This window comes from Coregonus lavaretus, assembly GCF_964263955.1.
Source record: "Coregonus lavaretus genome assembly, chromosome: 1".
Lineage (NCBI taxonomy): Eukaryota > Metazoa > Chordata > Actinopteri > Salmoniformes > Salmonidae > Coregonus > Coregonus lavaretus.
In genome coordinates this window covers 29,297,950-29,322,121 of record NC_139988.1, presented here as the reverse complement: position 1 = coordinate 29,322,121, position 24,172 = coordinate 29,297,950, and the positions used below count along the sequence as shown (strand labels likewise).

General features: G+C 41.8%; 1 protein-coding gene across 1 annotated transcript in view; it reads left to right on the top strand.

Annotated features, from left to right (window-relative positions):
• The window catches only part of LOC311134707 (transmembrane protein 150A-like), a 106,313-nt gene that overhangs the window by 13,497 nt on the left and 68,644 nt on the right, over positions 1-24,172 (top strand). Inside the window, exons 3-4 of the mRNA XM_084168476.1 lie at positions 16,479-16,526; positions 23,851-23,937. Coding sequence (XP_084024602.1) covers positions 16,479-16,526; positions 23,851-23,937 — 135 coding nt within the window. The remainder of the gene's footprint in view (positions 1-16,478; positions 16,527-23,850; positions 23,938-24,172) is intronic.

Here is a 24,172-nt window from a genome sequence, read left to right as displayed (position 1 = left end):
CAAATCCCTATCTCTATCCATGGCTAATTTAGGAAAGGGCCAATTTTTGCTAGCTACCTAGCTAGCCACTGGAGGACAACAACACAACGAGATGCATCAATTCAAGTTGTTTCTGTCAATTATTTATTTCTCTCAATGCAACTGGCTTCCCTTGACACTTTTTTTTTTTTTTTGGTGGTGCTTCAGGACCATTTACAGTTGAACGCACTCAGTTTAGCTCAACGCTGATTGGCTATTATTTTATACTTTTTTTTCTTGGTAATTTTTTTTGGGAAGCCTGGCTTCCCTTGGCATCCATGAATACACACCACTGGAGAAATTATAGATAAAACGTATAAGTGCTCATCAGCCATTGGACATAAACATTACACAACAAGTTGGAAATCGCAAATTCAACAATGAGTGGTTTGGAAGGAATCAGTGGCTAACTGCAAGCGTTGCGAAGCAATTACTATTTTGCTTCCCCAGCCTGCTATTCGGTGGAGAGGGTGTGTGGTCCAAGTCTGGGTTTAAGCATTTAAAACATCTGTCTGAGAGGGTATCTTTTCCAAACTTAAAAGGATAAACATTCACACGCAACACCATGGGCCAGAAAAGGTTGAATACATTGGCCATGCTGTCAATCCAGTATGACTTCTTCCGCGTTCAAAACAACTCGGAACTCGGAACTGGGAAATCGCCGACTTCCGACTTCAGTGCGTTCAAGACAACTGGGAACTCTGAAAAAAATGAGCTCCTACTGGGAAAATATGTTTTGAACGGTCATCCAACTCGGAATTCCAAGTCGGGAACTTGGGCCTCTTTCTAGAGCTCCGACATTCCGACCTGAAGATCACTGACATCATGATTCGACCTCTTTTGTTTTTTCCAAGTTCCCAGTTGTCTTGAAAGCACCATAAATCCAGAGAATGCCAGACTGATGACAAAGTTTGATGACAAAGTTTGCGCACAAGAAGGACCACCGCACCACCTTCCTGTTCAAGTGAGCACCCAAAAAAGTCCAAAAATATGTCTTGTATGCTGCTGCATAAATTATGTAATATGCCAGGATATGTATACTGTAGCTAAGAAATTAATACTAAGTGTATGTTGTGTAGTAAGCTGTTAGTAGCCCATGTGTCTCACCCTAAGAATTTGGTCCCTCACCCCCTCCGAACTTAGCCTACTGTTCTGACTTGGGGGTGCACATGTAGCCTATAGACTGTTTTAGAGAAATGTCATCATCGAATATTGTAAGAGCTTTCATTGTCTGCTTATATGCCCATGTTACACTACATGACCAAAAGTATGTGGACACCTGCTCGTCAAACATCTCATTCCAAAATCATGGGCATTAATATGAAGTTGGTCCCCCCTTTGCTGCTATAACAGCCTCCACTCTTCTGGGAAGGCTTTCCACTAGATGTTGGAACATTGCTATGGGGACTTGCTTCCATTCAGCCACGAGCATTAGTGAGGCCGGGCACTGATGTTGGGTGATTAGGCATGGCTCGCAGTCGGCGTTCCAATTCATCCCAAAGGTGTTCGATGGGGTTGAGGTCAGAGCTCTGTGCAGGCCAGTCAAGTTCTTCCACACCGATCTTGACAAAACATTTCTGTATGGACCTCGCTTTGTGCACAGGGGCATTGTCATGCTGAAATGGGAAAGGGCCTTCCCCAAACTGTTGCCACAAAGTTGGAAGCACAGAATCGTCTAGAATGTCATTGTATTCTGTAGCGTTAAGATTTCCCTTTATTGGAACTAAGGGGCCTAGCCCGAAATATGAAAAACAGCCCCAGAACATTATTCCTCCTCCACCAAACTTTACAGTTGGCACTATGCATTGGGGCAGGTAGCGTTCTCCTGGCATCCACCAAACCCAGATTCATCCATCAGACTGCCAGATGGTGAAGCGTGATTCATCACTCCAGAGACTGCGTTTCCACTGCTCCAGAGTCCAATGGTGGCAAGCTTTACACCACTCCAACCGACGCTTGGCATTGCACATGGTGAACTTAGGCTTGTGTGCGGCTACTCGGCCATGGAAACCCATTTCATGAAGCTCCCGACTAACAGTTATTGTGCTGACGTTGCTTCCAGAGGCGGTTTGGAACTTGGTAGTGAGTGTTGCAACCGAGGACAGATGATTTTTACGCACTACATGCTTGAGCACTCGCGGTCCCGTTCTGTGAACTTGTGAAGCCTACCACTTCGCGGCTGAGCCGTTGTTGCTCCTAGACGTTTCCACTTCACAATAACAGCACTTACAGTTGACCTGGGCAGCTCTAGCAGGGCAGAAATTTGACGAACTGACTTGTTGGAAAGGTGGCATCTTCAGTAAAGCCATTCTACTGCCAATGTTTGTCTATGGAGATTGCGTGGCTGTGTGCTCAATTTTTATATACCTGTCAACAACGGGTGTGGCTAAAATAGCCAAATCCACTCATTTGAAGGGGTGTCCATATACTTTTGTATATATAGTGTATTTGATATGGCTTTGAGATACGGAGCGCATCGGCCATTGGGTAGTAGGCTACAACTGCAAAGGTTTTTTAGGACATTGAATTTACTGTTAGATTAATACATGGCTACCAGCAGTGAGTATTATGTTTAGAGTTAGGATCTAGGTCGTGTTTTGAGTTTCCATTTACTCAGGTGGTGAATTAGCTGTAAATAAATTAGACTATGATATAAGTGCACATAAAGATGTAGGCAAATTCATCTCTATTGAACAAAACACAACTTTGTTCCCTATTTTAACAGTAAAGTAAACAACAAGAGCCTAATTGTCAACCCAAAATGTATGACAATCACTGGATTATGTTGCACATCAAAATATCTTGAATCATGCATACCTGCATGGACATGTTAGATGAAACAACGTATTAATTATGTACCATCTCAGTAATCTATTACACCTCTAAATAAAGCACTGTGAATGACTTTATAAGATAAAAAAAATGTATAATGTGTGATGCCACATTTCTGGGGGGGGGTGGGACCAAATCATGGGCAGGTGCCATCTACTGAACAAGTTAGTGGCACCAGTGCCATCAGGAGAAAATGTTAGTCTGGAGTCCTGAGTGAAGTAGTTCAAGTTGTAGAACTTTTCATTTATTTTGCACTTTATAAACATCTTTATAGACGGTATTGTAAAAATCCACACCGGTATGTGGATCCTTGAAAACTCAGTTTATTCAGTTTTACACATATCACACATAATAAGACAACATAATATAAACAATATAAATAATGATATATTCAACTAGAAAAAAAATAAAAAAATAACAATAAAGATACCGTACTTTAGAAAAGTTAAACACACTGGGCAGAAGGGTACAGAGGTTAAAGGGCAATCTGTAGTTAATACAGGAACAGAGCAGTCACTTCGCCATTGTTCCTGTTAACAGTCGAGGGATAGGGGTGGAGAAATGCAACCACTCACACATTCACAGACAGTCACGGCCACAGACTGACCATCCACCGGACCAAAATTAAAGTTTACAATGCTTGTTTTTTACAATGACATTGTTTACAAATGGAGCAAAACAAGCTCACATTTTAGGCTCTGAAATGGCAATAGTAATAAGGCATCCACAAGTCACATTCAATAAGAATCAATGGGCACATCACTAATCTGAATGACCTCCCAAATAAACACTACAAATAAATGCTCCTCCAACCAATAAATCAAAGTGGTGTCAAATACAGATTTAAGTTTTGTTTCAATAAAAATGCAATCAGAGGGTGGACTGTTCAAAGTAAGACCGGAATGGAGCCCAAGCATGTTTGGAGTTCCCACAATTTAATTTATTCTCATTTCAGAGACCCCAACACATCTCCCACCCAATATTTATAAGATGGTTGAAGCGCCATTTTCCAGTTCTGGAGTATTAGCCGTCTAGCTAAAAGAGTTGTATAAGCAATAGTGTCCGACTGAATTCTTGACAGGGGGGTGCTTATGGGCAGTACTCCGAAAAGGGCTGTAAGGGGAGACAGACCTATAAGAGTGTCATATACACTACCGGTCAAAAGTTTTAGAACATCTACTCATTCAAGGGTTTATCTTAATTTTTTACTATTTTCTACATTTGTAGAATAATAGTGAAGACATCAAAACTATGAAATAACACATATGGAGTCATGGAGTCAAGTTGCTTATACAACTTTTTTGGTTACTACATGATTCCATATGTGTTATTTCACAGTGTTGATGTCTTCACTATTATTCTACAATGTAGAAAATAGTAAAAATAAAGAAAAACCCTTGAATGAGTAGATGTTCTAAAACTTCTGACCGTTAGTGTATATCAGAGAAAATATTAATTCTCAGAATACAGACAGTTTATGACAGTCCCAAAACATATGAAACAGTGTGGCTGGTTCCGTTTTACATCGAACACAAGTAGGATCAAAATCAGAGAATATTCTTCTGAGTTTAGCCCCGGACCGGTGGATATGGTGAACCGCCTTGAATTGAATGAGGCTGTGTCTAGTGCTAAAAGAGGAAGAATGCACCCTGTGCAGCACAGATTCCCCGGTGTCATCCCCAAGTTCCTCCCCCAAATCCTTTTCCCATTGAGTCTTTAAAAGCAACAAAGAAGGGTTCTGTAAGTCATTAATGATTGCATATATATCTGACATTGCACCCTTAGGAAGCTTGTTTAGCTAAATAAAATGCTCTCTATAGCTGTAGTCACGGACCTATTGGGAAATTCAGATGTGTTAGATCGAACAAAGTTCCTAGTCTGGAGATAGAGGAGGAAGTGGGATTGGGGGAGGTTGAACTTTTCCTGTAGCTGAACAAAAGAGGCAAATGTATCATCAAATAATAATTGGGCTAGTGAGGAGAAGCCTAGTGAGTGCCAGATGCCAAAAGCCCCATCATTTAAAGATGGAGGAAATAAAATGTTCTGATAGAGAAAAGCCTCTAAGGCTAAACGGAACTGATTCCAAATTTTAAGAGACTGCTTTACAATTGGGTTGACACATCTTTTGCCTAGGGACACTGGGAAAGACAAGCACAACACAGAGGAAAGTGCAGCAGGTTTACATGATTCAGACTCCATCTGGACCCAGAGTGGTCTTGGGCCAATAGGATCATTCTGTAGCCAGTACAAAAGGGCTCTGAAATTTGCAGCCCAAAAGTATGTCTGAAAATTTGGTAGAGCTAAACCACCCAATGCCTTAGGCTTCTGTAAATGTTTTCTACCAATCTGTGGTACCTTCCCATCCCAAATAAAATACATGAATGTTTGATCCAGTGAATTAAAAAAATATTTGAGTAAAAATGGTTAAACATTGAAATAAATATACAAATCTGGGCAACACATTCATTTTAATGACATTAACCCTTTCAAGAAGAGAAAGAGGTAGAGACGTCCAAAAAGGAAAAGATAGTTTGAAACAATCTGCTAGAGCAACAATGTTTTCCTTAAACAAATTGGAATATTTCCTTGTCACTTTAACTCCCAAGTACAGTTGAAGTCGGAAGTTTACATACACTTAGGTTGGAGTCATTAAAACTCGTTTTTCAACCATTCCAAAAATGTCTTGTTAACAAACTATCATTTTGGCAAGTCAGTTAGGACATCTACTTTGTGCATGACACAAGTAATTTTTCCAACAATTGTTTACAGAAAAAGCTCACTCTTGCCTAGATTCAGCTTGTACCCTGAGATTGCTCCAAACTGTTTAAGAATAGATAAGGCATGTATGTGGTAATGAGGTATCAGGGTTGGAGATAAACAAAGGAGGTCGTCCACATATAGCGAGACTTTCTGCTCTAAGCCCATCTTGAGGATACCTCGAATAGCATCATTAGAGCGCAGTACGATGGCTCAATTGCCAAAGCAAACAACAAGTGGGAGAGTGGACAACCCTGTCTGGACAAGTTGTTAGTCTGTACCGAAGCCATGGGAGAGAAATAAATAATATTTATCCACGCAATAAATTTGGGACCGAAGCCAAATCTATGAAGGGCGGCTGTTAGGTAGTCCCCCTCGACGCCGTCAAAAGCTTTTTCCGCATCGAGCGAGACCACCACCTGCGGGTCTCCCGACGCTGGAGAGTACAGTACATTCATAAGGCGTCTAATATTGAAAAACAAATGTGTATTTCTCATAAAGGCAGTCGTGTCAGAGTATATTACTTGGCTAAGAGCTTGGCTAGGATCTTGTAATCGCAATTTTAAAGCGAGATTGGGCGATAAGATCCACATTCCAGGGGTCCTTGTTTTTCTTTAATAGTAATGAAATTGAAGCCTGATAAAGACTAGGCGGTAGCTTTGATGTATCAAGGCACTCTGCAAATAATCGAGACCGGAATGGGCAAAGCAGACCGGAATACGCCTTGGAAAATTTGTTTGGAAAGCCGTCCGGACCTGGTGATTTACCGCTTTTCATTGCGGACACTGCAGTTGCAATCTCCTCAGGTGTAAATTCTTCTTCTAAATCGTCATGAGAGTCTGTATGAATTGAAGGCATATTCAGACCTTCGAAGAATCAATCAACAAAGGGTATTGAGGAGATTCAGAGGTGAATAGCGCAGAGTAAAATTGTTTGAATTGATCATTGACCTCTTTATGTATAACTGTGGTAGCACCAGACAGGGTCCTTATTGGTGGGATTAAACATGAGGCCTCAGATTTATGGATCTGATTTGCAAGGAGTTTACTGGCCTTGTCGCCTTGCTCATACACTCTGTATCGGGCTCGTAAGAGTAATTGTTCAGCTTGTCTGGTAGAGAGCTTGTCAAATTCAGATTGGATTAGCTGGCGTTCTTTATATAGATACGAGGAAGGATCTGTAGCATACTTTTCATCTAATGTAGCTATGGCTTTGCTCAGTTCTCGAAGCCGCTAAGAGCAAGCTTTGTTTTTGTTGGCTGTATAAGAAATTATTTGGCCACATAGGTATGCTTTGAGGGACTCCCATATGGAAGAGCAGGACTTTCCTGGGGTTGAATACATTTCTAGAAACAAGGTGATTTCAGAATAAATGAAATTGCCAAACTCCTTATCTGAGAGTAAAATGGAGTTTAGACGCCATTGATAACACATAGGAGGTTGCTGGTGAAACCCTAGCTCAAGCACTAATGGTGAATGGTCAGATATAACAATACTCTCATAAGTACACCTCTGAAGGTTAGGCAGAAGTTTTTTGTCCAAAAAGAGGTAATCAATTACATTTACATTTTAGTCATTTAGCAGACGCTCTTATCCAGAGCGACTTACAGTTAGTGAGTGCATACATTATTCTTTTATATATATTTTTTCATACTGGCCCCCCGTGGGAATTGAACCCACAATCCTGGCGTTGCAAACGCCATTCTCTACCAACTGAGCTACATCCCTGCCGGCCATTCCCTCCCCTACCCTGGACGACGCTGGGCCAATTGTGCGCCGCCCCATGGGTCTCCCGGTCGCGGCCGGCTACGACAGAGCCTGGATTCGAACCAGGATCTCTAGTGGCACAGCTAGCACTGCGATGCAGTGCCTTAGACCACTGCGCCACTCGGGGACGAGTGCAGGTGTATGTTTGATGAACATGAGAAAAAAAGGAATAATGTGTATCTGTAAGGTGTAGGAAACGCCAAGCCTCACACATAGCATATTTCTGAAGAAAAGATTGAATAAGTAGGGCACATTTAGATGGGCCAGTAGTTCTTCGTGAGGACTTGTCAAAAACTGGGGACATTGTACAGTTGAAATCACCCCTTAAAATCAGCGAATGGGAATCTAAATTGGGTATAGCAGATAAAAAGGTAGAAATGAAACTTGTCATCCCAATTGGGAGCATAAACACTAGCCAAAACAAGAGGGGTAGAAAACTGTTTACCAGTTACTATGACGTATCGACGTATCGTCCCTTAGGATCAGCAATAACCTCAGAAGCTACAAAGGGAGTAGATTTATCAACCAAAATGGCTGCACCTCTTGATTTACTATGAAAGTTTGAGTGGAACAATTTACCAACCCAGTCCTTGCGAATCCTAAAGTGCTCACATGTCCTCAAGTGAGTTTCTTGTAGAAACGCAAAATGTGCGTTAAAAACCCTTTTAAATGTGTCAGCACACTCTTACGTTTCACAAGCTTGTTAGCCCCTTTGATGTTCCACAAAATGTACTTGATGGTATTATTATGGCCACCCTGAGCACTCCCGTTGTACAACCCTGTCATTAGAACATAGAGTGAAAAAGCAATGAATACCCAAAAACCCTGTTCTTCGCACAGTATGTCTGTGAAAGTGCGTTGTTAAACCCAAACCCACAGTACCGCCCTTTAATGTAGTGTTCTGTGTTAGATAATCAAGCAGCAAAAAAATAGAAAAAATAAAAAGTGAATCAAATGTGCAAACGAAATTAGAAAAACACCACTTGTAGATGTATAAAATTGTATCCCCAGTCTTATAACAGGTATTGAGAGAGAAAGTAAATAAAATGTATCAAGGCTCTTAGCCAAAAACCTGACATTTAAAGTAAGCAAATCGTAGTAAAACGACAAAAAACGACCAACACCACAAAACTACGTTTGTACAACGTTGAAAGTTTACCGGTATGTGGAGCCATACCACTATACCTTAAAATACGATATATTGCCCAGCCCTAGCAGTAGCTTCCGTACATTAATTGCTGTTTAGCCTGTCACTGACCCCTGAGCACTGTCAGATTTACGCACAGAGGACTACAAACTGTGTGTGTGTGGACAAACTGTCTGTGAGTTTGTAATGCACACAGATGTCTGTCTGATCTACTGCATGGGCTTGTGCTTTGTCGATTTTGAGGTCATAATTCAATGATCTGAGTTTGATTTTGTACTAAGTCTAAATAGCTTAGGCCTACAGTATGTTGTGTGCATTGTATTCTGGTGCACCCACTCTTTTCTCTCTGCGCTCTCTTTCACCCCTCTCTCTACCCTCTCTCTCTCCCCTCTTCCCACAATCTCCAACCTGTTTCTGGGTTAGAACACACTGACCAGAATGGTCCTCCACCCAGATTTCCCCACATTAGTCCAGTTCAAGGAAACAGGAATATCGATTGGAATTAGGAAAATACACATCTGAGTGATTTTGATTTGTCAGAATTGATAGCTAACTGATAGGTGCCCTGGTTTAGCAGGGCAAGTAAACAGGACTATCTTAGTGACAGGTCGTTGTGTGGTTTTATTTGTTTATGTATCGGAAGGCTGGAGAGTGCAATGACACAGCCTAGTGATAATTGCGTTGTTTGCTCTATAACCTGTTAATTCATATGCCTTGCGACTGTGATATATAGGCCTAAAGGCTGAGACAATAAGAAGACACAGTGGCAGAATAAATTCAACCACACCTTTGTCCTCTGTCCAGTGAAGTCCACAAAGCATATTGCATGTACAGTCACAGACACTTACATGACCTACAGCATGGTCAAGCAAGTTGAACAAGTATTGTTTCCGACATTTTCGGACCACTAAACAACTATTGATTTAGAACCACAGAGAGTTACCGGAAGTCTCAAAGAAAACAGGAGCTGCCCCCACTATTCCAGCACCATTTCAACTTCAACATTTCAACATCATCAAACCACCTCTGCTAAGTCTAAAACAGTTACAACTAAAAGATACCAAAAACAATTTAGTCCAATCAACGTAAGCTAAATGTCACATCTGCTCCTGCAACGCCCTCTACTGCTCATCCTGTGTCTCCTTGACCTGCCGCCACTCCCCCAGTACTCTCTCCTTCTCCCTCTCTCTCTGTGTGTGTGTGTGTGTGATTGTGTGGGCGGAGACAGGTGTGCTGGAGGCCGAGCAGATCCCCTCCAGCTGCAACCTGTTCCATAATCAAGACCTCTACAAATACTCAGTCCTGCCACTTCCACACTGCCAGATTGTAATCTCTGCTCATTCTGCCCGCTCTGACTCTGGTCCCTGTCTCCAGTCCCACGTCTCGTCATCCTGCTACTCTGTCCTGGATTCCCCACTCTACTACTCCCTTGGATTCCCCTCCAGACCTGCTCACCCTGTCTCAACCCCCCTCGCTCCAGCCGCAGCCTCCGCACCTGGTTTCCAGCTGTTTTCCCTGACCTGCACTCCATCTCCCCCCTGTGTTTCAATAAATACCTTGGTTACTTCATCCCAGTCTCCTCGTCTGAGTCTGCTCTTGGGTTCCCCTGTTCCACTCTGCGTAACACTAAATATCATGTGGCTGTCCATGGTTCTGATTTCTGTGTGAGTGTTCGTGCAAGTAGAAAAACATGTTCACTCACCCTACTTGTAAAATCATGTAGTAAACAAAAAATTGTTAAACAAAACAAAATATTTTATATTTCAGATTCTTCAAATAGCCACCCTTTGCCTTGATGACAGCTTTGCACGCTCTTGGCATTCTCTCAACCAGCTTCACCTGGAATGCTTTTCCAACAGTCTTGAAGGAGTTCCCACATATGCTGAGCACTTGTTGGCTTCTTTTCCTTCACTCTGCCGTCCGACTCATCCCAAAGCATCTCAATTGGGTTGAGGTCGGATTGTGGAGGCCAGGTCATCTGATGCAGCACTCCATCACTCTCCTTCTTGGTCAAATTGCCCTCACACAGCCTGGAGGTGTGTTGGGTCATTGTCCTGTCAAAAAACAAATGATAGTCCCACTAAATAGCCTCCAACACTCTACTCAGCAAATTGGATGTAGTCTATCACAGTGCCATCCGTATTGTCACCAAAGCCCCATATACAGTGGGGGAAAAAAGTATTTAGTCAGCCACCAATTGTGCAAGTTCTCCCACTTAAAGAGATGAGAGAGGCCTGTAATTTTCATCATAGGTACACGTCAACTATGACAGACAAATTGAGAATTTTTTTTCCAGAAAATCACATTGTAGGATTTTTAATGAATTTATTTGCAAATTATGGTGGAAAAGAAGTATTTGGTCACCTACAAACAAGCAAGATTTCTGGCTCTCACAGACCTGTAACTTCTTCTTTAAGAGGCTCCTCTGTCCTCCACTCGTTACCTGTATTAATGGCACCTGTTTGAACTTGTTATCAGTATAAAAGACACCTGTCCACAACCTCAAACAGTCACACTCCAAACTCCACTATGGCCAAGACCAAAGAGCTGTCAAAGGACACCAGAAACAAAATTGTAGACCTGCACCAGGCTGGGAAGACCGAATCTGCAATAGGTAAGCAGCTTGGTTTGAAGAAATCAACTCTGGGAGCAATTATTAGGAAATGGAAGACATACAAGACCACTGATAATCTCCCTCGATCTGGGGCTCCACGCAAGATCTCACCCCGTGGGGTCAAAATGATCACAAGAACGGTGAGCAGAAATCCCAGAACCACACGGGGGGACCTAGTGAATGACCTGCAGAGAGCTGGGACCAAAGTAACAAAGCCTACCATCAGTAACACACTACGCCGCCAGGGACTAAAATCCTGCAGTGCGAGACGTGTCCCCCTGCTTAAGCCAGTACATGTCCAGGCCCGTCTGAAGTTTGCTAGAGTGCATTTGGATGATCCAGAAGAGGATTGGGAGAATGTCATATGGTCAGATGAAACCAAAATAGAACTTTTTGGTAAAAACTCAACTCGTCGTGTTTGGAGGACAAAGAATGCTGAGTTGCATCCAAAGAACACCATACCTACTGTGAAGCATGGGGGTGGAAACATCATGCTTTGGGGCTGTTTTTCTGCAAAGGGACCAGGACGACTGATCCGTGTAAAGGAAAGAATGAATGGGGCCATGTATCAGGAGATTTTGAGTGAAAACCTCCTTCCATCAGCAAGGGCATTGAAGATGAAACGTGGCTGGGTCTTTCAGCATGACAATGATCCCAAACACACCGCCCGGGCAACGAAGGAGTGGCTTCGTAAGAAGCATTTCATGGTCCTGGAGTGGCCTAGCCAGTCTCCAGATCTCAACCCCATAGAAAATCTTTGGAGGGAGTTGAAAATCCGTGTTGCCCAGCGACAGCCCCAAAACATCACTGCTCTAGAGGATATCTGCATGGAGGAATGGGCCAAAATACCAGCAACAGTGTGTGAAAACCTTGTGAAGACTTACAGAAAATGTTTGACCTGTGTCATTGCCAACAAAGGGTATATAACAAAGTATTGAGAAACTTTTGTTATTGACCAAATACTTATTTTCCACCATAATTTGCAAATAAATTCATAAAAAATCCTACAATGTGATTTTCTGGATTTATTTTTCTCATTTTGTCTGTCATAGTTGACGTGTACCTATGATGAAAATTACAGGCCTCTCTCATCTTTTTAAGTGGGAGAACTTGCACAATTGGTGGCTGACTAAATACTTTTTTCCCCCACTGTACTACCCACCATTGTGACCTGAACACTCTCTGTGGCTGGCCCTCACTACATATTCGTCGCCAAACCCACTGGCTCCAGGTCATCTATAAATCACTGCTAGGCAAATCCCTGCCTTATCTTAGCTCATTGGTCACCATAGCAACACTCACCCGTAGTATCCGCTCCAGCAGGTATATCTCACTGGTCATCCCCAAAGCCAACACCCCCTTTGGCCGCCATTCCTTCCTGTTCTCTGCTGCCAATGATTGGAACGAACTGCAAAAATCTCTGAAGCTGGAGAATCTTATCTCCCTCACTAACTTTAAGCATCAGTTGTCAGAGCAGCTTACCGATCACTGCACCTGTACACAGCCCATCTGTAATTGTGTAGCTCAGTTGGTAGAGCATGGTGCTTGCAACGCCAGGGTTGTGGGTTCGATTCCCACAGGGGACCAGTATGAAAATGTATGCGCTCACTAACTGTAAGTCGCTCTGGATAAGAGCGTCTGCTAAATGACTAAAATGTAAAAAATGTAATTAGCCCACCCAACTACCTCATCCCAATATTGTTATTTATTTTGCTCATTTGCACCTCAGTATCTCTATTTGCACATCATCTTCTGCACATCTATCACTCCAGTGTTAATACTAAATTGTAATTATTTTGCATTATGGCCTATTTATTGCCTTACCTCCATAACTTACTACATTTGCACACACTGTATATAGATTTTCTATTGTGTTTTTGACTGTACGTTTTGTTTATTCCATATGTAACTCTGTGTTGTTGTTGTTTTTATCGCACTGCTTTGCTTTATCTTGGCCAGGTCGCAGTTGTAAATGAGAACTTGTTCTCAACTGGCTTACCTGGTTAAATAAAGGTTTAAAAAAAGCCCAAACCAGATGGGATGGCGTATCGCTGTAGAATGCTGTGGTAGCCATGCTGGTTAAGTGTGAATTCTGAATAAATCACAGACAGTGTCACCAGCAAATCACCCCCACACCATAACACCACCTCCTCCATGCTTTACGGTGGGAGCTACACATGCAGAGATCATCTGTTCACCCACACTGCGTCTCACAAAGACATGGCGGTTGGAACCAAAAATCTCAAATTTGGACTCCAGACCAAAGGACACATTTCCACCGGTCTAATGTCCATTGCTCGTGTTTCTTGGCCCAAGCAGGTCTCTTCTTGTTATTGGTGTCCTTTAGTAGTGGTTTCTTTGCAGCAATTCGACCATGAAGGCCTGATTCACACAGCCCTCTGGACAGTTGATGTTGAGATGTGTCTGTTACTCTAATGAACTTATCCTCTGCAGCAGAGGTAACTCTGGGTCTTCCATTCCTGTGGCGGTCCTCATGAGAGCCAGTTTCATCATAGCGCATGATGGTTTTTGCGACTGTCGTTTCTCTTTGCTTATTTGTTCTTGCCATAATATGGACTTGGTCTTTTGCCAAATAGGGCTATCTTCTGTATACCCCCCATACCTTGTCACAACATAACTGATTGGCTCAAACACATTAAGAAGGAAATAAATTCCACAAATTAACTTTTAAGAAGGCACACCTGTTAATTGAAATGCATTCCAGGTGACTATCTCATGAAGCTGGTTTAGAGAATGCCAAGAGTGTGCAAAGCTGTCATCTTGACAAAGGGTGGCTATTTGAAGAATCTCAAATATAAAATATATTTATTTAATAATGTTTTGATTCCATGTGTTATTTCATAGTTTTGATGACTTCACTATTATTCTACAATGTAGAAAATAGTACAAATAAAGAAAACACCTGGAATGAGTAGGCGTGTCCAAACTTTTGACTGGTACTGTATGTTCTCAGTGGGATTTGAAAGGGGTCACGCTAAATCCAAGCTGACTTCCCTTGACACTTTTCTATGGTGTGCCAGGACCATTCACAGTTGAGCTCGCTCAGTTTAGCTCAACACTGATTGGCTAATTTTGTATACTTTTTTGTCAAGGGAGGCAAGATGCTCACTGTCTTCCCTTGCCTTCAATGTTATGTGCGGCAACAATGTCATACTTGTTTGGACCAGACAGCATCAGATAGATGGCCTACACGTAGAGAGAAAGAGGGGTGCTGTTTCGCTCTCTCGGATGCTTTCTCCTGTGAGATACATTTAGCCTCTTGTGAATTGAAGGAAAATGATGAAACACAGGGAGATGAAAGATAAATTACTTTGTTTCGTACATTTTTATTTTTTTATTTTTTTCTTGCTAAACTTTTTTCAGAAGCCTGGCTTCCCTTGGCATCCATGAATACACGCCACTGGCCTAGATAGGGAGAGCATAGTCTACATTGAGAGAGCAAACAACCAGTGATAGCCTTGAAACTACAGGTATCTGCCAAAATAATGGAAACACTTGAGTAAATTAGGGATATAATAATAATAATAATAATATGCCATTTAGCAGACGCTTTTATCCAAAGCGACTTACAGAATATAAAGTATATTGAAAGCAGGTGCTTCCACACAGGTGTTGTTCCTGAGTAAATTAAATAATTAACATCCCATCATGCTTAGGGTCATGTGTAAAAATGCTGGACAGGCCATTATTGTGGCAATTGTTTGGGCTACCATGGCAATGCCCCCATAGGATGACAATGCCCCCATCCACAGGGCATGAGTGGTCATTGAATGGTTTGATGAGCATGAAAACTATGTAAACCATATACCATGGCTGTCTCAGTCACCGGATCTCAATCCAATTGAACACTTATGGGAGATTCTAGAATAGCTCCTGAGACAGTGTGTGATGGAAAATGTTGTGTTTGTGCTTTTCTAATAACCAATTTGACTGGGTTCATGCAAGTGACTGATTGATCGTGCCTGGGAGGAATCCTCACTATCAGTATAAGCAATTTGGCAGTACGACCAGAACCTTGTTTTGAGAACAGAAGGGATAGCTCAGTTTCAAGGTCTCAGCTTGGAGAGAAGAAGCCTCGTGAGTTATTGGTCGGTCAAGTTTACCACTAGTGATTACCAGTTTGAGGGCCGTTCAAGTGGATTTTTCCCAGTCGTATGTGGTAAATTTCCACTTGGTTACGAATGCACCATGACATAAATTGGGCATGTCTGTAGCACGGTACATCTCCCACTCCGGGGTAATGTGATGTGCTGTCAGTCACTGTTAAGTAAGTGCAACACAGGGTGCATTGGCCAATTCATTGAACGTTATGGCTTTGGTTTGCTTATATAGAGTGGGTACTACCTGTTTGCTGAAATGGGTGCAAGAGGGAAGTTCCTAATGTGGCTCGAGCACTTTCACAAAGTGCTGAAACCCCCTATTCTCAACCACAGAGAATGGGTGCATATCCATCTATAAACCAAAGTGTAAAAAAAAATATGAACACAGCCTACCTATCGCGCTTGTAATTTCTTTGGCCCGGTCAGAATCAGCTGCCAAGGGCTGCTTGAATGCAGAGGGGTGATAATGTTGTTTCGGCTTGCTCCGGTATACTGGGGTGATGTTGGCGTAAATGTGTCAACATATTTGAGGTGTTGGCAGCTGCATAGGCTATTCTTGTTGAGCGTAACAACATACTGTTAACGTTTTATCCACAACTCTCTGTCCATCACCATTGTAATCTACTGGGAAGCCAAAATGTTCCCAAACTGGAGATTTAAACAATGATGGAAGATCCTCCTATTCTGGTTGATCGACCCCCACCACTCGCAATTGTACAGAATTAGTTCCCGGCTACGCCTCACAAAAGGACAGTTTGAAATGCGGCAATTAAGATTTTAATTTTGATTACAATGTGCACATAGGCTCTAGTTGTTTTAACGAAATTGCCTGAAAAGTTGTTTTCAGCTCAGATTTACTCAAGAGGCATAGGCCTACAATGCAGCGTAGGCATAGCCTATAGGCCTAGTGTTTTTATTTTGTATTTATTTTGTATTTTGTATGTATTCATTCAGGTTCATTCAGGTTCACAGTGCGGACCGTACACCCCTACAAAATTAGATTGCATATTTGAATATGAATGACTGTGTATTCATAAGCGTACTGCTTCAAGTAATCAAATGTTCAAGTTGCAGTTGTGTGGTCCAGATTGAAGACCATGGTTAGTTGAAGAGTTGAGTCAGGTGTGTTGCATCCTGCCTGATGTTTAACCCTAACCATTGCCCTTTACCTGCTCCATGTTGTCTATCTGATGTGTAGGCTAACCGTTCTTTACCTGTCACAGGTACGCCATGGCCCTGTACAACCAGCACGTCTGCCCTGTGGATAACTGGTACGTAGCTAAATCATACCTCATTCATGTTAAAGTATAACTGATAACGTTTGAACTACTTTGCAGATATGAAACAAACAGACAATCATAATATCAGTCAGAAATAACAAATTCCCAGTTTATGCTACAAAACCAACTTTATAAGAGGTTTTAAAAATAGGTTATATTTGACTCAACATTCCATGACATACAGTAAGGGATTGTTGGCAGAATTGATAGATGCAGTTCAATGCATGATTAATATAATTCACCAATACATTTCTTGGTAGTCTAAACCATATTGCTATCAGGTTGTAAATCAAGTTTCAATGACTCAATATTTTGGACAAAAACGGACGAATGTAACTAAGGCTGGGAATGTCAATACAATCAAACTAGCAAGGGCAATGATCACAAGTAAGTTATAACGTGGCTAATAGGCTAGTGTATCTATTTATGTAGCAAGCTAAATACACAGAACCTAACGTTAGCAAGATAGCTAGCTAGAAGGATGTCATGTCATTGGAGGAGTGGGTGAGTGACTGACTTTTTCCCTCAAATTGTTTTTCGGTGGCTACACAGCTAGAGATGTAGGTGTCATTCGGTTAGCTAGTAAGAAATGTAGCTAGCTAGCTAGCTATGCTGAACTTGAACGACTGTTATCCAGTTATGTCTTGCGTTCGCAAATTCACTCTGGCTATCGACTGAGTGTGCCAGAGCGCAGAATTACTGATGAATTTACGAACGCGTAACACCCGCTGAATATGACCGGTGTCAGTAAACGTAGGCAAAAAAAGTAATAGTTTGTCACAAACGCTCTAGATAACATGTAAACAGCCTAGCCAGCAGGCTTATTCCCCATCTTTTATCAGGGCAATTTTGATGGCCAACTAGTTGAAAAAGTTTGAGAGGGTTTATCTAATGTTGCTTCGTTAGATTTTAGCTCATCTTGCTCTGGCTAGCGTTAGTTGTTGATCTTGTTGATGTGTGTATAGAGAAAAATAGCCTACCTTTTTATGGTTGTTTGATCAATAGGACTGTAAAGTTCCCAAATGTAAGAGGACTCCCGTGGTATTTACATATTTGCAGAAATCCATTCAGGTGTATTTTGTGGCTTTTGCCAAATGCGTTCTAATAATCGAAGTTTGCGCTTTTGCAACTGACTATAAACACACAGTCAAGTTCAAAGTGAATGATGGCAGGCCTTTGTGGAAAATGGCTTGTTTGCATAAAGGCCTACTGTAGCTCTGATTGACTATGGCGCGTCGGTCTGCGTAGAGTCTGGTCCTGGACCTGGACGAGACAGATTTGTTTTATTAATGAACGGCCGCTTTCCCACTATATATTGCTATAGAATTTTCACACATGCCTTAGTATACATAATTCCCAAACATTCTAAGAATTTATGAGAACGTGAAAATGATCATATCTACAGTGCCTTGCAAAAGTATTCATCCCCCGTGGCTTTTTTCCTATTTTGTTGCATTACAACCTGTAATTTAAATGGATTTTTATTTGGATTTCATGTAATGGACAGACACAAAATAGTCCAAATTGGTGAAGTGAAATGAAAAAAATAACTTGATATCAAAAAAATTGATAACGGAAAAGTGGTGCATGCATATGTATTCACCCCCTTTGCTATGAAGCCCCTAAATAAGATCTGGTGCAACCAATTACCTTCAGAAGTCACATAAATAGTTAAATAAAGTCCACCTGTGTGCAATCTGTGTCACATGATCTGTCACATGATCTCAGTATATATACAGTTGAAGTCTGAGGTTTACATACACTTAGGTTGGAGTCATTAAAAATTCGTTTTTCAACCACTCCACAAATTTCTTGTTAACAAAATATAGTTTTGGCAAGTCGGTTAGGACATCTACTTTGTGCATGACACAAGTAATTTTTCCAACAATTGTTTACAGACAGATTATTTCACTTATAATTCACTGTATCACAATTCCAGTGGGTCAGAAGTTTACGTACACTAAGTTGACTGTGCCTTTAAACAGCTTGGAAAATTCCAGAAAATGATGTCATGGCTTTAGAAGCTTCTGATAGGCTAATTGACATCATTTGAGTCAATTGGAGGTGTACCTGTGGATGTATTTCAAGGCCTACCTTCAAGGCCTCTTTGCTTCATGGGAAAATCAAAAGAAATCAGCCAAGACCTCAGAAAATAATGTGTACACCTCCACAAGTCTGGTTCATCCTTGGGAGAAATTTCCAAACACCTGAAGGTACCACGTTTATCTCTACAAACAATAGTACGCAAGTATAAACACCATGGGACCACGCAGCTGTCATACCGCTCAGGAAGGAGATGCGTTCTGTCTCCTAGAGATGAACGTACTTTGGTGCGAATAGTGCTAATCAATCCCAGAATAACAGCAAAGGACCTGAAGATACTTTTGTACCTGTTTCCTCCAGTATCTATATCCACAGTAAAACAAGTCCAATATCGACATAACCTGAAAGGCTGCTCAGCAAGGAAGAAGCCACTGCTCCAAAACCGCCATAAAAAAGACAGACTACGGTTTGCAACTGCACAAGGGGACAAAAAAAAAAGATAATACTTTTTGGAGAAATGTCCTCTGGTCTGATGAAACAAAAATAGAACTGTTTGGCCATAATGACCATAGTTATGTTTGGAGGAAAAAGGGGGTTGCTTGCAAGCCGAAGAACACCATCCCAACTGTGAAGCATGGGGGTGGCAGCATCATGCTGTGGGGGTGCTTTGCTGCAGGAGGGACTGGTGCACTTCACAAAATAGATGGCATCATGAGGAAGGAAAATTATGTGGATATGTTGAAGCAACATCTCAAGACATCAGTCAGGAAGTTAAAGCGTGGTCGCAAATGGGTCTTCCAAATGGACAATGACCCCAAGCATACTTCCAAAGTTGTGGCAAAATGGCTTAAGGACAACAAAGTCAAGGTATTGGAGTGGCCATCACAAAGCCCTGACCTCAATCCTACAGAACATTTGTGGGCAGAACTGAAAAAGCATGTGCGAGCAAGGAGGCCTACAAACCTGACTCAGTTACACCAGCTCTGTCAAATACTGTCAAATACTAGTTGAGTGTATGTAAACTTCTGACCCACTGGGAATGTGATAATAATAATAATAATAATAATAATAATAATAATAATAATAATAATATGCCATTTAGCAGACGCTTTTATCCAAAGCGACTTAGTCGTGTGCATACATTTTTACATATGGGTGGTCCCTGGGATCGAACCCACTACCCTGGCATTACAAGCGCCATGCTCTACCAATTGAGCTACAGAGGACCAAGAAATAAATAAAAGGTGAAATAAATCATTCTTTCTACTATTATTCTGACATTACACTTTCTTAAAATAAAGTGGTGATCCTAACTGACCTAAAACAGGGAATTTTTACTAGGGTTAAATGTCAGGAATTGTGAAAAAAGGAGTTTAAATGTATTTGGCTAAGGTATATGTAAACTTCCGAGTCTGCAATACCACTAAGCAAGGGGTACCACCAAGCAAGCGGCACCATGAAGACCAAGGAGCTCTCCAAACACGTCAGGGACAAAGTTGTGGAGAAGTACAGATCAGGGTTGGGTTATAAAAAAATATCAGAAACTTTGAACATCCCACGGAGCACCATTAAATGCATTATTAAAAAATTGAAAGAATATGGCACCACAACAAACCTGCGAAGAGAGGGCCGCCCACCAAAACTCACGGACCAGGCAAGGAGGGCATTCATCAGATAGGCAACAAAGAACCAAAGATAACCCTGAAGGAGCTGCAAAGCTCCACAGCGGTGATTGGAGTATCTGTCCAGAGGACCACTTTAAGCCGTACACTCCACAGAGCTGGGCTTTACTGAAGAGTTGCCAGAAAAAAGCCATTGCTTAAAGAAAGAAATAAGCAAACGCTTTGGTGTTCGCCAAACGGCACGTGGGAGACTCCCCAAGCACATGGAAGAAGGTACTCTGGTCAGATGAGACTGAAATAGAGCTTTTTGGCCATCAAGGAAAACGCTATGTCTGGCACAAACCCAACACCTCTCATCACCCCGAGAACACCATCCCCACAGTGAAGCATGGTGGTGGCAGCATCGTGCTGTGGGGATGTTTTTCATCGGCAGGGACTGGGAAACTGGTCAGAATTGAAGAAATGATGGATGGCGCTAGATACAGGGAAAATCTTGAGGGAAACCTGTTTCAGTCTTCCAGATATTTGAGACTGGGACGGAGGTTCACCTTCCAGCAGGACAATGACCCTAAGCATACTGCTAAAGCAACACTTGAGTGATGGGAAACATTTAAATGTTCATTTTAATTCCAGGTTGTAAGGCAACAAAATAGGAAAAATGCCAAGGGGGGTGAGTACTTTCGCAAGCCACTGTAAGCGTTTGTTTGTCAGAGAATGTAAAAAAAAAAGTTTCCATGTTGCTCAAATGCTGTCAGTTCCACTTTAATAACAGGTTATAACTGCCATTGAAATCCTTGAGTGGGCCGACTAAGCGTTTTTTTTCAGGCCGCCTAAGTCCAAACAGTGTAAAAAAAGAAATATATATTTTTGTATTTAATTTTATAAAATAAATGTTGGGGTGGAAAACTTAAACGTGTAAACGTAAACGACTAAAACCAGATATAAATTATGTAGAAAAGATAATGGAGCTACAGTATATGTTTCATTATAACGATCACCAAAATACTAACAATCACCAAAATAAAAGCTAGACAGTCAGGGATAATTGAAAAATTCCAAAACCATTTAGCAGTATAGATTTTGTTATTATGTTTGAGCAAAAGAACACAGCGTTAGCCATGCCAAAATGCATAGAATTGCAGAAAATGTGCTTTAAAACTGCAACCTTTTCTCTCAGCTGCATGGCAAAATGTGTAGAATTGTAGGAAATTGGTGAAAGTTTCTTTACACCGCCAAGATGGGGGCTTCTAAAATTCAGCCGCGCCGACGGGCCGACCACACCCCATGCCACGCCCCCTGCCACGCCACCACCTAAGCCCCTTTTTGATCCAGAAAAAAACCTGTTTAGGCTAGTTAATGTTTAGGCTACAAGTAGAAACTCTAGCACTCACGGCCACTGTCCCTACAATGTGACACAACACCTGTTTCTGGGGCTAGTAGGTGCAGACACTGACCTACAGCATTCAGTATGTCTAAAGGGAATGCTACAAAAACATGAAATACAACTTTATTGAGAGCAGGTGAAATAACACTCAAAGTACCATTGTATTGTCTCCCTCTGTGATGGAAGAACCAATAATATACAGTGGGGGAAAAAAGTATTTAGTCAGCCACCAATTGTGCAAGTTCTCCCACTTAAAAAGATGAGAGAGGCCTGTAATTTTCATCATAGGTACACGTCAACTATGACACACAAAATGAGAAAACATTTTCCAGAAAATCACATTGTAGGATTTTTTATGAATTTATTTGCAAATTATGGTGGAAAATAAGTATTTGGTCAATAACAAAAGTTTCTCAATACTTTGTTATATACCCTTTGTTGGCAATGACACAGGTCAAACGTTTTCTGTAAGTCTTCACAAGGTTTTCACACACTGTTGCTGGTATTTTGGCCCATTCCTCCATGCAGATCTCCTCTAGAGCAGTGATGTTTTGGGGCTGTCGCTGGGCAACACGAACTTTCAACTCCCTCCAAAGATTTTCTATGGGGTTGAGATCTGGAGACTGGCTAGGCCACTCCAGGACCTTGAAATGCTTCTTACGAAGCCACTCCTTCGTTGCCCGGGCGGTGTGTTTGGGATCATTGTCATGCTGAAAGACCCAGACACGTTTCATCTTCAATGCCCTTGCTGATGGAAGGAGGTTTTCACTCAAAATCTCCTGATACATGGCCCCATTCATTCTTTCCTTTACACGGATCAGTCGTCCTGGTCCCTTTGCAGAAAAACAGCCCCAAAGCATGATGTTTCCACCCCCATGCTTCACAGTAGGTATAGTGTTCTTTGGATGCAACTCAGCATTCTTTGTCCTCCAAACACGACGAGTTGAGTTTTTATCAAAAAGTTATATTTTGGTTTCATCTGACCATATGACATTCTCCCAATCCTCTTCTGGATAATCCAAATGCACTCTAGCAAACTTCAGACGGGCCTGGACATGTACTGGCTTAAGCAGGGGGACACGTCTGGCACTGCAGGATTTGAGTCCTTGGCGGCGTAGTGTGTTACTGATGGTAGGCTTTGTTACTTTGGTCCCAGCTCTCTGCAGGTCATTCACTAGGTCCCCCCGTGTGGTTCTGGGAAGTATGTCTTCCATTTCCTAATAATTGCTCCCACAGTTGATTTCTTCAAACCAAGCTGCTTACCTATTGCAGATTCAGTCTTCCCAGCCTGGTGCAGGTCTACAATTTTGTTTCTGGTGTCCTTTGACAGCTCTTTGGTCTTGGCCATAGTGGAGTTTGGAGTGTGACTGTTTGAGGTTGTGGACAGGTGTCTTTTATACTGATAACAAGTTCAAACAGGTGCCATTAATACAGGTAACGAGTGGAGGACAGAGCAGCCTCTTAAAGAAGAAGTTACAGGTCTGTGAGAGCCAGAAATCTTGCTTGTTTGTAGGTGACCAAATACTTATTTTCCACCATAATTTGCAAATAAATTCATAAAAAATCCTACAATGTGATTTTCTGGATTTTTTTTCTCAATTTGTCTGTCATAGTTGACGTGTACCTATGATGAAAATTACAGGCCTCTCTCATCTTTTTAAGTGGGAGTACTTGCACAATTGGTGCTGACTAAATACTTTTTTTCCCCACTGTACAACATTGATGCTAATATTTACCTCAGGTCAAACACTGATATAATGTTGCTGGTCTTGTGAAGATTCTAACTGTACCACACAGAGGGAGGTGCATTCCTGTGTGTGTGTTTATATGGTGTGGGAGTAGCAGTGGTTCACCAGAGTATTTCTGGGTTATGAAAAAATCACACGTGTGTAACGTGTGTGTGTGTGAGACAGTGTGTGTGCACTGAGACATACTGTCCTTAGTGATGATGTTTAACTGTTTAAGTCTTACACCATACTGGCTGTGTGTGGATTTGTCAAAACAATATTCCATGTAACGTCACTTCCAGACTAGTATTTCTATAACAGGACTGTTGCAATAGTGAAATATAGTCTGCTATTACGCACTAGACTGTTTCACAGTGTTGTTTCAAATTACAAGGCCTGACATTACTTTTAAAACCTTGTACTCATCAAAGCATTCCCCCTCCTGTGTGTGTGTGTGTGTGTGTGTGTGTGTGTGTGTGTGTGTGTGTGTGTGTGTGTGTGTGTGCACGCGTGGGTGTGCATGCGTTTTGTTTGTGTAGGCTGTATAACCAGTCGTGTGAGGAGGAGCTTTATCTACAGAGTGGACCAACTTTGTGCTGTACTCTGGACAATGTTCCTCTCATCAGGTTAGTCTAATCACTCACTCACTCACTCACTCACTCACTCACTCACTCACTCACTCACTCACTCACTCACAATGTCCCTGCAGACTAAGAATGACTTCATGGCGGAAATACATAAATCATGTCTTGTTACCTGTCGTCATCGCTCAGTTAATTTAGGAAAATTTAAACGAGTGCTCATACCAAATGGCACCCTATTCCCTATATAATGCACTACCTTTGGTCAAACGTAGTGCAC